At 35.4% G+C, this 15,041-nt stretch overlaps 1 protein-coding gene across 1 annotated transcript in view; it reads left to right on the plus strand.

Annotated features, from left to right (window-relative positions):
• C15 (homeobox protein C15) overlaps positions 1–9,579 on the plus strand; it is a 48,313-nt gene extending 38,734 nt beyond the window's left edge. Inside the window, exon 3 of the mRNA XM_073076775.1 lies at positions 9,083–9,579. Within this exon, the coding sequence (XP_072932876.1) occupies positions 9,083–9,383 (301 nt within the window). The 3' untranslated portion in view covers positions 9,384–9,579. The remainder of the gene's footprint in view (positions 1–9,082) is intronic.
• Positions 9,580–15,041: the final 5,462 nt, after the last annotated feature.

Genomic DNA, 15,041 nt, shown 5'->3' on the forward strand with positions numbered 1-15,041 from the left:
GCTTTGTTCAATCATTCATTATCTCTGGCGCAGGCCGACCACTTTAATTAGACCCCTTATAACTCGTTAAAACACCCCTCTCGCGTTTAAGGCTCTATTGTTTACGGGCGGGGAGGGGGTCTTATTTAATTTGGTAGGGAGCTTCAGGGTGGCCATATATCAGTCTAAACTTTGAATTCAGCGAATGAATTAGGTCTAATTCAACCCTCTGTCAGTTTTAATGAAACGTGAATTATTGCTTCGAAGTTTTTCCCAATTTTCTAATTTCTAATACGGTGTTCAGGTATTTACAATTTGTTAAATTAATATTGGTGTCTTGTATGAAGTATGAACCAAAGTTACTTTATCCTAATATTTTAATAATAAATTATGTAAGTTTTGTATCAGAGTTACGCTTAAGTTGCGCCGTACTTAAGTAATATTATTTAGGTTACATGAGTTTACGATCTATTTACTTATTTATATGGTACTCGAGGTTTTCCCAATTGTGGAGAAACTCCTGCCCAGCAGTGGGTATTGAAAAGGGTTGCAGTGAAACATCTCTATATTGGTGATCTCTATATATAAATAATAAATAAATGGAATTTGTATCTTAATTACTCAGGCAAATGAAGCAGAATTTTCTTACATTCGTTTAATAAATAATCAAACAAACTTTATATTGAACAAACCGAGCTCAAGTCACTTCACGTTGTAACATCATTAAACCTTTAAAAGTCAGGGTGGCAGATTTCTCAGCAGAATAGTAATGATTACAATAAAGTTAAACACCACTATCCGTTACTCCACCGACAAAGGCTTTACTTTTGATTACGATAACGAATTCGCCCTTAATTGAGTCTCTTTAACAGAACATTCGCTATCTGTACCGCCTTAAGCAATTCGCTGAAACAGTAATGTTCTACGCTAATTGAATATAAACCTTAAGTTTCAAGCAAACAGTCCGTTTTATTCACCTTGTATATTGTATGCAAATGAACGCTAAAGGTACGCAGCGCTTGCTATCTTAATTAGCGAGATACAGAATATGTATATGCTCCTTGTATGAACATTACTCACTAAATAATCTTCAGATAAAAGTGGGCTTGTATGAATAAATCGGTCGGAATAATGCGCTAGGGAGATAGCGTTCAACACATAAGCTTAGCGATTTATTTTTCACAGCCTAAGACGATTTATGGCTCGAAAAGTGGTAGGACCAGTATGGTTCGACGTACCACCATCATATCTACTCTACATATATCTATTCGAAGATAGAACCCTTTGTGGTTCGACTCCGGCGGCACCACCGCCACACGTATTTCTGCCTAATAACAGCAATGTTAGGCACTGCTGTGTTCCGTTTTGAAGGGTGTGGTAAGGGAGACACACTTTTCCGAGGCGTTCCAGCTAGGGGTCGCAATACCGGACCATCTAAGCAAAACCGGTATTTTCGGTACTGACCCCAGACAAACCCGGTATTCCGGTTTTTTCGATATTTTCGACATTAAGATAAAGTTACTAATTTTTATTAAGCATTTTACTATATAATGTTAATTTAGTGGAATTCCGAAGGAAAATAGGTCCTATTACTTAATACCAAGTTAATTACAGAAATTTATGATTTATTAACGACTTTATGAGTTCTGAATTCATTCATATGTGGAAAGCTGGAAAAAAATATCTCTGTAGTCGTGCACTCTTGACAGAGTGGTCGTGGCATGATGATGACAACTGGTCAGTCATCCACAGCTGCCTTGAACAGACGCTATTGCGATCCTTCACCACCGCCTTCTATGCTGGTCTTGCGGCAACACTCGACGAGGGAACACTGTGTGCTAGATTTTATAAGGTCTGTTCAGCGAGTAGGCGATCTGCCGCGTGACCTCTTTCCATCTACCTTTCGCGGAACTACAACCGTACTACTGAGTTCTCGTCCCTAAATATGCGGCCGAAATGTTTTAGTATTCTAATCCAGATATTCGTAGATCCAGAGAATAGTATTTCTAGGGCATCAATTTTACGGCGATCTTGCATCCGAATCGTCTACGACTCTACGTCTCTGCAGCGTAGAGAAGGATAGGAAAAACAAGACTTTTCATAAGTCTTATATGTAACCTAACGATAAGGCAGACGGGCTACCTGATGGAAAGCAGTCACCGTCGCCTACGGACATTTGAAATCGCCAGAGGAGTCGCCAATGCATCACCGGCTTTGAAGGAGAGCTCTTTTTACACCCCTCTGGAAGAGCCCCATGTCATAGTCCTGAGGGAATACCTCAGGAGAAAGTTCATTCCACATTTTGCACGTACGCGGCAAAAATGAACGATCAAACCGAACCGTGGAGGACCGCCACGGGTCCAGTTGATGTGGATGGAACTTCATCTTTCGGCGAGAGGTGCAATGAAGGAAAGGCGGCTTAGGCACCAGATCAAACAGTTCCTCAGAACACTCACCATTGTAAAGTCGGTAGAACTCGCAGAGGGAACCTATGTCCTTCTGCAGGCTTAAGGGTTCTAACCGATCAGAGATCGCTGGGTCATCGACGATTCGCACCGCGCGTTTCTGTACGGAGTCAAGTGGGTTAAGCTGGTATTGTGGTGCCCCTGCCCAGAGATGCGAGCAGTACTCCATTTGGGGCCTCACTTGCGCTTCATAAAGCAGAAAGAGTTGGCCCCCAGTGAAGTACTCCTTGGCTCTGTTCAGGAGGCCCAGTTTCTTTGAAGCCAACTTGGCTTTAACTTCCAAATGACTCCGATACCGCACGTCACACGAGATGTCAACTCCCAGAATCCCTACACTTTTACCAATGGTGAGCGGGGTACTATGGAACTTAGGCGCTATGACGAATGGGGCTTTTTAGCGGTAAACGCGCAGACTTGTGTCTTCATGAACTCAACAAGGGTAAGACGACCCCATTCCAAGACCTGCTCCAGAGAGTTCTCGATTTCAGACACAAGTCGGATTCTGCTTTCTTCCACGAATGTCCGAGAGGTGTCCGCACGGCCTGTGTACATACCATCTCCCGTGCTATGATCTGCATAGCAATGAATGCCACCGGTTAATAGCAGCAAATCATTGATATGCAGAATAAAAAGCGTGGGAGATAATACAGACCCTTGGGGCACGCCAGCGTTGATGAGCTCCGTGTCTGAGCAGCACGCGTCAACTACGACCTTAATATGCCGCTCAGACAGAAAGCTGGCTGTCTATGTGCACAACCTCTCGGGAAGACCTTAAGATGGTAACTTCGCGAGAAGGACCCTATGCCAGAGCCGGTCAAAGGCCATAGCGATGTCCAGGCTTACGGCCAATGCCTTCCCGTTGCTCTCAACAGCTTGTTCCCAAAGGTGAATGAGGTACACAAGAAGACCACCAGCTGATCGGCCCTTGCGACAACCATATTGGTCTGTCTTGGTGTTTTTTGATATGTTGCGGTTCCTCCAAATCTTATCAAGCCTATCGACAGCAGATCTTGTTAAAGCGAAGATCGTGATGGCGGGTTGTTTCTTGACGCCTATTGTCATAATTGTCATTGTTATAAAATATTTTGAAAATATATCATCTTCCTCTAAATGTTTCTTTTATTGTGATACACTCAAGAAATATAGCATAAAACTATAGTTACTGCACTTCCTTGTCGACCCTTTTGTATGAAGTGTAATGAAAATAGTGTGGGCCCAGTGTCGTGGTCACTGTCCATTTTCCCAGACGCGATTACATATGGTATGCAACATGTCAACCTCGAGTTCATCCATTGATCGAAACACTTCAATAGGAATATCATCTATATTAATTGCTTTGTCGCGTTTTAATAAGTTAAATAGCAGCGCGTACTTCATCACACCATTAGAATCCTCAATAGCCTATGTTCTGGATTTAAATTGATGGGTCGGATTTTTTAAGAGATCTTTTATTTCAAATCGAACCTTTTATTTAGCTCTCCAACGAAGTTATACAATACGCCAAGTCTCACCTGACATCCAATGCTGATGTTTGTTGATTTTCATAGGTTGTGTCGATTGTAACCATAGATATATTATCCTACTGAATATATCTATGATTGTAACGCTTGTTTAATATGGACTTTTGCATTGTGCCAGAATCCATTGGAGTCAATTTATATGACTATAACTTTATTTTTTATTTTACTAAAAACCGAAAATACCGAATATCCCGGTTTTTGTGAAATTAAAACCGGTATTAATAAGACCTAAATTTGGCCCGGTATCCCGGTATTTTCGAAATCTCGAATACCGGATTGCGACCCCTAGTTCCAGCTTAGTCCTCAGGGGTAGCGGCGCATCTGTGGCCGGCCTCAGGTTGAAATATCTAATCCTATCTGGTGTTGATTACAGATGTCCATGGGCGGCAGTAGCCACTTACCATCACGTGGACTGCATGAGCGTCTGTTGCTATATTATAAAAAAAAATCTAAGTAGTGTGAAGCACATCTTGGATAGAACAGGTCTCGGTGGAAAGATGTGGATGCCGGTTGCCTTATATATGAGGCGACCATTAGTCCTCAGTACCCTTAATATGGACATCGAGCTTGGAAGACTCCGGTTGCGTTCCGTCGGAGATCCCGGAGTTCTCTAACAAGCGTTGAAGACGGTTTGGACGGACAAAGTGGAGGAGGGTTTTAGTGCGGTAAAAATCCTACATAACCCAGCGTCGCTCCCATTTCGTCGGTCTTTTGAAGGTTTCTCCCTCGTAAAGAAGAAGAAAGTACCCTTAGCATGAGTTTTTACGTTTTTACAAAAATGACTGTTTTTACATTTTTCTTTACGTATTTCCCATATATTTCCAATCAGTTCTGATATAGTTTGCTGGGGGCGTTGATTGGGCAAATACGTAAACAAATACAAAAACAGTATTTTTTGTAAAAACGTAAAAACTCATACTAAGGGTACTGGAATGGCAATGCATCTGTGATCGGCTTCAGGTAGAACCCTGTTCTATATGGAGTTGCCTATAGCTGTCTATGGGCAGCAGTACCACTTTCCGTCTGATGGATAGCTCGTTTTCTATTTCTATCTTATATTTAAAATTCTCATGACACAATGTTAGTTACCGAACTCCTCCGAAACGGCTTTACCGATATTCACCAAATCTATTTTTCATACCCCTAAGTGATAAGGGTTGTTCAACCTTAACATTTATTTATTTATATGGCAACACAACGTTTGCCGGGTCAACTAGTATTTTAATATATATTTAATAGTTGTTCTGTATACAAAAGACTTCAACGAGTTCAATACTCAGTAATGTATCATTGAGAGATTTTTCTACATACTTCTGTTTTTATACCGTGTAATGAAATGATATACGTAAAAGTAACCTTAAAAAAATAAAATATATTAGGTTCTTTATAAACGTTTTAGGAACGTTAGGTAGCACGTTATCCTCAATTATCAGTTTTTTAAACATTATTTTTATGAAAATTATTATTTATTAACATCTAAAGAAGGGATTAGACTACTTTCCAAAGTATTTTAGATTAACTGAACGACTTAAAAAACTTTAAACATTTCCAAAGGAAACTTTCTTCGAGAGATTTCTTTAAGACAGCCTTTCATTTTCACTTCATTCAATTCCAGCGAAGTTGAGCAGACTTCTACTTTAGTTCATTAATATTTTAAGCAAGAGTCGCTTATGCTAAAGTGTGTTCACCCCTTTTAAGTAAAGGCCACTAAGAGTTAAGTCGGGACATAAGATACTTCGAGTTGTAAGGATATAAAATTGTACTAGAACAGACTTGAGCATAGGTACTATATTCAACTCTGAGCGTACTGGTGTTTATTTTTATCATATAGGAGTAGCCGATGATCATGCAGTCTAGCTGATGGTAAGTGGTTACTGCCGACCATGGATATCTGTAATTAACCCCAGATAGGATTAAGTATTCCTACCTGAAGTCAACCACATCTGCTCCGCTACCTTTGAGGACTAAGCCGGAACACCACGGAAAAGTATGTCTTTCTAACCACACCTTTCAAACCAGAACATAGCAGCGTTTAACACTGGTGTTATGAAACAGAAATAAGTGTGGCGGTGGTGACGCCAGAGTCAAAACATAAAGGGTTCTACCATCTTAAAAATATTAAGACACGTTATTCGTGTAATTAATTAAAAACCGAATTATACTGATTTCCTTATTAATGACATTATTTTTTCTTAACCGTAACATGAAACATAAAATTTTAGCACGCATAGATTGATACTTAAAATAATTATTATTTATATATTTATATATTTTATATTATAATTTAAACAGAAACAAGGTTTTGCAATTTAACAAGTATTATTTTACGTTTGAAATAAAAATAAATTAAAGTATTTATCAAATCAAATATAGTTTATCAAGATTTTATATCAGTTATGTAAAACATATGTATAATTGTATCGATAATTATGTTATTGTTATACGTCAATGAATTCTTAATTTATCGTATTATTATATTAGGCTGAAAACATCACAATATATTTTGTTCTGCGATTTTAATTGTGTTTTAAATAAAAACAGGAAAAACGTGACAATAAGAAGTACTTTAGATATTTAAATTTCTGTTTTCTGGGCTTAATTAGATTTCTGGAATAAATTATGATAAATAATTTTAATTTCTTTATTATTTAACATAATTGATTTAACAAATTTAGTTTTTGAGCAGGTTTTCTAAGAATATGTTTGTAGTAATTCGTGTTTTTTTAATTTCAACTTAAGAATACGTTACATTTAGTATTCACATTCTACACCATATATATTTAAATAAACTTACCTAAATTATCCTTGTAATGTTCATTAATATAAGTCCTTTCCAGTAACTTTAATTACATGTTAGGGTATGATTTAAAATTATTATAGAGACCTCGACTGGTTGTGCAACTGATCCAAGTTTGGGTCGCAATTTGGAGTTTTGCGGTAGTCTCAGCTATTATGGAATTAAACTATATCCAAGGCTGTGTGAACCGCGGTTAATTTGAGACCTACAAGTTTTAGAATTAGCTATTAGAGCTGTATTACTATTATTTTAATCTTAATGATACGAAATGTTGTTATGTTATTAAGATGGAAAAAAACAGCGAATTATTCCTTCTTTATATCTACGTGTCTGCCTAATTCTGGCGTGTATGTATACCTAATATATATTATCAACAGGTAAAATTTCGGTACTTTTGATGTAATAGGTAAATGTAAGCCAATGTAATGTAAGTAAGTAGTGGTTACTATTAATAAAAATAAAATAAGAAATGAACATCTACAATATCTACATCTGTAATTACCAAAAATCTAATGAGAATCTTACCTTTGTGTAATGGATCATAAATACGTTACTCCCCCTGAGGACTAAGGTGGAATAGTTTATGTACCTATTATACCGTTTAAACCAGAACACATTACCTATCCCTTAACATTTAAGTATTATAAGCAGTGATAGTCTAGTGCATAGATTAGTAAAGATTACTCACTCCTAACAAGAAAATGTACCCAGTCTTGAGAATTGAAATAGTTGCTTAAAAAAGTTTTGCCACGTCTCCGTGCCAAAATGTCCCTAAAATATTTGAAATAATTATTTATTTATTAGTAAATTACGCAGTATTAGTTATTTATTCCTAAATTTTCTCTAAAAATGTTTTTATTTGTCAATAATTCAAAAAAAGAACTTACTAATAAGCCGTTTGTGGCTTCATTCAATTTCAAGGCGGCGAAGTATCTTTACTAATCTATGGTCTAGTGGTTGAAATTCGGTAGAGCACGTGCACCTTTTTTTCCAAACTTATGTGCTCAGAGAAATTCATTATCACTAGCTCTAACGATAAAAACATCGTGAGGAAACCTGCATATTTTAAAAATATCTTAAAAGTATGTGAAGTCTACCAATACGCACTGGGCCATCGCGTTGAACTATGGTCTTATCGTTCTTATTCTGAAAGGAAAGCAGTGCGACAATAACGGGTTGAGGACGAAGATGTGCCGAAATAATAGTGACATTGGTACTCTTGCAGGCACAAAACTCTTTAATCAATGGACTCACATCACCAGGTAGATTGAGTGGCCATTTGTGAATTAGAACGCTGCGTTAACTACTAAACATTTAGGCATAGCCATGATGGTCTAGTACTCTAAACAAATTAAGGAAAAATAGCTATTCATTTTGCAATTATAACGCCTGGCAGTCATGTCCTAATAACAACAGTGTTAGGAGCTGCTGTCTTCCGGTTTGAAGGGTGTGGTAAGGGAGACTTTTCCGAGGCGTTCCAGCTTAGTCCTCAGGGTTAGCGGCGCATCTGTGGCCGACTTCAGGTGGGAATATCTCATCTTATCTGGGGTTGATTACAGATGTCCATGGACGGCAGTAGCCACTTACCATCAGGTGGACTGCATGCTCGTCTGCTACTCTTACATTATAAAAAAAGTCATCTTACTTAAAGCAATACTGATTAAAACATGTTCCACTTAAATCGTTGACACTATTTTTGGTCAACAACCGATTTGCAAGCTAATTAAATTCGCATTCGAATGTTAACTACGGTTTGTACGCTAATGGCGGATGAATTATTGAAACAGACTATCCAGACCACACGTAAATAATTCAGCCTTCATTATAACCTGTGGGCGATACACAGATTCAAAATGAATTATTTGATGTTTGATGACAGATACTGATGTGCGGATTGGTTTTGGTACGGAATTAGTGTTATTGTTTTCAATGTTATTGGTTCGGTTCGGCTTTTATTATGTATGTAATGGGTTTTAATGTTGCCATGTTATTGTAATTGGAAGAATCATGGCAGATTTTTTACATAAAAATAAAGTTTTTTTTTTAAATTGGTATTACCTGTAGCGAATATTTTAGGTACCGACAATTTAAAAAAGTGTAATTAAAAATTGAAAAGTTTTTGTTTCTTTAATGTTATTTTCATTAATATACATTAGTAGTTGTCTTTATAAACGGTCATTTTTCTATATATTGTTTTAGAATAAAAATAATAATAATTATAAGTGAATCTTGTCATATGACAACACTGAACACAATTTTCTATGTAACAAATAATTTGTACAATATTAAATTCCTTTTTAACAGTTTGTTATTTGTTACAGACGCCAAACAGCCGAAGAGCGGGAAGCGGAGCGCCAAGCTGCCAACCGCTTGATGCTATCCCTTCAAGCAGAAGCGCTAAGCAAGGGTTACATGCCAGAACCACCGCCGAACGCTGCACAACTGTCAGCGCTACATTACCAGAGCCAAGCGAACGCAGCCGCAGCACCACCATCGAACACCGCTTTAAGCGCTTTACAGAACTTGCAGCCATGGGCTGGAAATCAAAATGGCTTCCTAAACGCGCCAAATGCTACCGCACCACCACCGCATCCTCCGCCCGTTGCGTCACCCATATGTTGAAGTTTAAATTTCGAATTGGGTTTCCTTGAATGACAGATTAATTACAAATCGAATTAGATTTCACTTGACAATTGTACATTTAAACGCAGTTGATGGATGCTTTCATGTGTACATTGATCTCGACTTATGTGATTTTACTGTGGGTTTTAAAAGCAATAAATGTATGTACTCTAATTCCGATTAAAGGTATTACGTTTTAATTAATGCTTTCTTTAGTTATTCGATAAATATAATGTTTTATATATAAAGCTTAGTACGTTCAGCATTTAGATGATGTATTTAATTTGTCTGTAATTGTAATAGTTATAAATATTGTCGTTTAGGATATATCTTCACTGCTACCTTGCATTTCAAATTATCAGATTAATTTAGACTAGACTATGATTTTCACTGTAAATATATTAAAATTGCTATAATTAAGGAAAAAATCATAGATCTTCTAACAATGATTTACTATCTGTTATGTGTTTTTGTACTTGCCTATTATTAAAGAATCCTAATTACTTAATAGTTCTAGTTTAGTAAATGTAAATAAAATCAAACAGTATTATAATATAAGAAAATAGTTATAAGTTTGCTTGTAAAATATTTCTTGACATAAACCAATGTTTGTGATTTGTATGATAATTCCACAAACTATATCGCTTCGATAAACAATAAAGTGCTAGTACGAGTATAATACGAATAAGATAAAATAATACATGCACTCTCTAGAATAAAAGCAATATGAATATGAGTACCATATTGCTCTATCTTAAGTTTTATAGCATTTTCGGTCGGTCGTAAGAACCACTTCCACAATATAATTTGGACATAAATCATATTGCACTAACAATATAATAATACTTGAGAAAAAATACGGTTAGTTTGTCGGTTACATTTTCTTATATCAATACAATATGGATATGACCTAATCTCATAAACTTGCAATAGCAATATGAATAAAAGTACGCTTTGACAGTTTCTATTAAATACCAAATAAGCGTAGACAACTTCTAATATAATTAAGCCTAAGTATTTCTTTTGTAAATAGATTATTAATAGATTTGACTGTGAAAATCTTCAATACCATTTTCAAGTCTAGTAGGTAATAACAATTAGCCAGGTACAGAAAAATGTTTCTAAAATCATAGAGAAGTCCTACTGGCCTGGGATTGAACTCCGAACCCTCAGTTTATTCTAAAATAATGATTTTAAGTTACTAAACATTAATTGTCAGTATGCCGCAGAAGTAATAAGAAGACCGAAAAGTAAGAAATGTTGAGAAAGTGAAAATACACGCGGATAAGCTTTTCAATCGAAAAATCGACGATCTTTTTTAAAAGGGTATTTTCACGCTCAAAAAGTGGTAGAGAATAATGATAATTGTATAATTGAGAAACATTTATGTTTTTTTTAATCAATAACAATAAAAAAAGTTATCTATTTTTCGCTAGCAAACAAAATTTTGATTACTGTTCGGCCTTAATATGACTTACTTTAAATTCGTATAAAATACACTTAAGTATAATTTATAATCTGTATTTGACTTGTATGCATAGATTAGTAAAGATTACTCACTCCTAACAAGAAAATGTACCCAGTTTTGAGAATTGAAATAGTTGCGTAAAAAAGTTTTGCCACGTCTCCGTGCTAAAATGTCCCTAAAATATTTGAAATAATTATTTATTTATTATGTAAATTACGCAATATTAGTTATTTATTCGTAAATTTTCTCTAAAAATGTTTTTATTTGTCAAGAATTCAAAAAAGAACTTACTAATAAGCCGTTTGTGGCTTCATTCAATTTCAAGGCGGTGAAGTATCTTTACTAATCTATGCTTGTATGTGTAAATCTTATTTCATGTATCTGTACATAGCTTTGTCAAGATGTAGTAATAAATTATTATTAAAATTTCTGTAAATACGATAATATTTAAGACAAATAGTGTACTCTCTAGTAGTTTATCAATTTATTAAGCGTAAAAAATGTAATAGCGGCGCTTAGAGCTTTTTCTGTGAATATTTTTATTACAAGTAATGTTGGAGAGTCAAATAATTTGCAAATAAAGTACTGTATACCATAAAACGATTTTTATTTCATTTTATTGCAATATCAATATGATTTGCCCTGAAAGTAAAGAAATAGTCCTCGTGCAGTAGGAAATAAATACAATTTAAGAAGTAAATCAAAACCTACCTGATGATAAGTTGTCACTACCAGCAAATATAATTAGAGTTCTAGGTCCGCTTCACATGTGTTGTTAGCTATCCCTGCGAGCTTCACTGCGTACAGCTATCTCTGCGTACAGGAGTGTTGGTGTAACTGTACCGCTTGTACTTCGCCGTCTGTCCTTAGCAGTTGCTAATGACAGACGGCAGTCAATGGTAGTCGGTGACGGTCGCAGACGGCGGCTCGCGCAGTCGTCCATCGTCAGCAACGGTCGCCGATCGTGTATTTGAGCCCTAAGAACCTTTCATGGGAAATGAAAACACATGAAACCGAGACCATATTAAATAACACAAAGTCAATACAAACACAACACAAATACAATAAGTCACACATAAACACATGTACTTACACAAACACCCACACATGCGCGCACGCACACACACGCACACACACACACACACACGCACACACACACACACCCACACACACAACACATACAACACATGTAGGCATACCGGATACATATAATAATTATAATTATTTTTAAGTTTCTCCTTCTAAGTCTTATGAGAAATAAAGATTCTTAAACCTAAACCTAAAGGCGTATAAATTTTATCGAACAGACACATACACACACACGCACACATTTGTTTCGAATACATCTTCCGACAAGAGACCGGTGTCTAATAGTACAATACTCGTTAAACAAAAAATAAAGACAATAATAACGCACATGTGTGTTTTGCATTACTGGCACCCACGTACGAAACAATAAGCGAATGTGGGTGGTAACCGAACACACTAACCGAAGTATTATTCGCTTTTAGTATTGCTATTATTTTAATCTTTATCTATAAAATAAACTCGTAATTTTAAACATTTACCACGTTATCTATTGAAGTCTAAAGAAGTAGTAAAAGGAACATAACACGTGCGTCTTTATTTTAAAAACTTAATTTAATCTCCAAAGGTTTATCAACTGACTCCAAAGGCTGCAACGACCCTGAATTACTAAAATTGAATTGCATAAATCTTTTATTATAACTAATTCACTTCGTTTTTTCTAATAATTCATGAGAAGTAATTCAATTATTATTAATATTAAAGTCTAATATTCCATACTTCCAAAATAAAAAAAAATCATAGATCAAATATAAATAAAATAATTTGTTAAAACTAATTATTATGTATGTTGATTTGAAATGATTTATTACTACTATACGAATTATGAACAGAATCCGCAATAAAAGGTAATACTCGTAGTAATATAATTAAATTATAAAAACGAAAATAAATATCGTAATGTTATGGTAAAGAGAAACTGCGTAAATATATAAGCACACATTTAACACATACGATCAAAGCAAAAAGCCAAATTACAGCTATTACATACAAGACGTAGAGAATATTTTTTGTGAGATCACTCTAGAATAATAACTAAAGATGCTAACAAAAAACAGTAAATTGCCCAAAAACAAATGAATCGAGACCTCCAAACGGAAGACAATTGTCCAAAACTATTCTAAACGTAATCGATTTGAGGTAAAATTGTTGAAAACAAATTACTCTTGCGGATTAACTATATTAATTAATATTTGTTAATTTCATATTTTAGCCATAATAATAATATAATCATTTTATAAACTTAAACATCGCTAAATTTATAAAATCAATAAGTTCTTTTTCTATCGTTATAACGTATATTTTAAAAAAAATACTACATTTAGTACACCTAACTTTAATAATATAACTAATATACTCGTAGGTTCATTTTTCAAAAGCGACACATCTATTTCATCGCAATATACTTTTAAAAGAAAATCTCGTAATACATACAAAATACATTTAACACATAAGATCAAAGCAAAAGCTAAATTACGTACAAGATGTAGAGAATATTTTTTGTCAGATCACTCTAGAATAATAACTAAAGATGCTAACAAAAAACAGTAAATTGCCCAAAAACAAATGAATCGAGACCTCCAAACGGAAGACAATTGTCCAAAACTATTCTAAACGTAATCGATTTGAGGTAAAATTGTATTTCCGTCCCAAAATGCTCCATTTAACGACAATTTGGTATTGTAATATAGTTTTAATATCCCAATGCGGTTGTAATAACGAGTATTATAAACGAACGTGACTTCTGTGTTATCATTAGTAGTTTTGTTTAAAAAACGTTTTTTGGAAACCCTAATACCCCTTCACTATGTCGAACCGTTGCTGGCAGTTATACTTTTTTACTATACATTGACGGCTTTACTTTGATGATACTAAAGTTCGTTTTTATAAAACAGTAATGGATAACGAATATTAATCGTTTACAGTTAAATAAGGTGGAGACTAAATAAGTTTAAGGATGTCGCCCCGTAATCGAAGATTGATAAAAAATGGTTGGCGCCGTTTTGAGATATACAAAGTCGGACTTCGAAGATCAATTTAAGTACAAAAACTTTAGTGTGATATCACAATGAGAAGAAAGGTAAGGTAAGACGTAATATATTAATTAACGTTAGAATCAATGATATTCCTAAGTCGTAGTACTAAAATAAGCTATGAAAATCTGTAAGTTGCAGGGCACTTCTACTGGATTTCTGACCCAATGTTAGGTACATTGGTAGTTTTATTAGTTACGAGTCAATACATTTCGAATGATAGCGATAATGCTTTGTAGTGACATAGAAGTCGGTGATATATTTTTGTTAAAAACAAATTCACACTTTTTAGTGATGACATACTAACGTTTATATATATAGATTATATAAAGTTGTATAAACGTGATCATGAATAAAGGTAAGGTCTGAATTTATACAGATCGGACCTACCCGCTCGCAGGGCGCTGCCGCGCCCTGCTCGCTTAGTTTTATATTGTCTAATATGTTCCAACCTAACCTAACCAATTCATAAATTGAGAACAATTTAAATAGACCGAGACCGGGAATCGAACCCAGAACCTCTCAGTTACGCGCCGAGTGCTCTACCAGTTGAGCTATCCAGGGCTATATCCAGAAATAATAATTAAATATATTTACATGGGTTGAGGAATTCCCCTCATTTTCTCCAGAACCCATAGATGGATCCTAACCATATTTAAGTGGGACCAACTTCCAGCTTAAGCAGTGATAGCCTAGTGGTTAAGAAACTCGGCCTCTCGTTTGAGGCGTCCGAGGTTCAAATCCCAGGCACGAACCTATGATTCTTCAAAGTTATGTGCGCATTAGAAATTAATTATCACTTGCTAAACGGTAAAGGAAAACATCGTGAGGAAACCTGCAGACGAGAGAAATTACTTAAAAAAATATCTCAAGGGTATGTGAAGTCTACCAATACGCACTTGGCCAGCGCGGTGGACTATGGCCTTATCCTTCTCACTCTGAGAGGAGGCTCGTGCCCAACAGTGGGACAGTAATGGGTTCATCATGATGATGATGAACTTCCAGGTTTTCTCTACACAATAAAAAAAAATAATAATTAAAATCGGTCCACTAACGGCGGAGTAATTCGTG

The sequence above is a fragment of the Epargyreus clarus genome, unplaced genomic scaffold (genome assembly GCF_041222505.1).
Source record: "Epargyreus clarus isolate Ecla_fem2 unplaced genomic scaffold, WU_Ecla_fem_2.2 ptg000002l, whole genome shotgun sequence".
NCBI classification, from domain to species: Eukaryota; Metazoa; Arthropoda; class Insecta; order Lepidoptera; family Hesperiidae; genus Epargyreus; species Epargyreus clarus.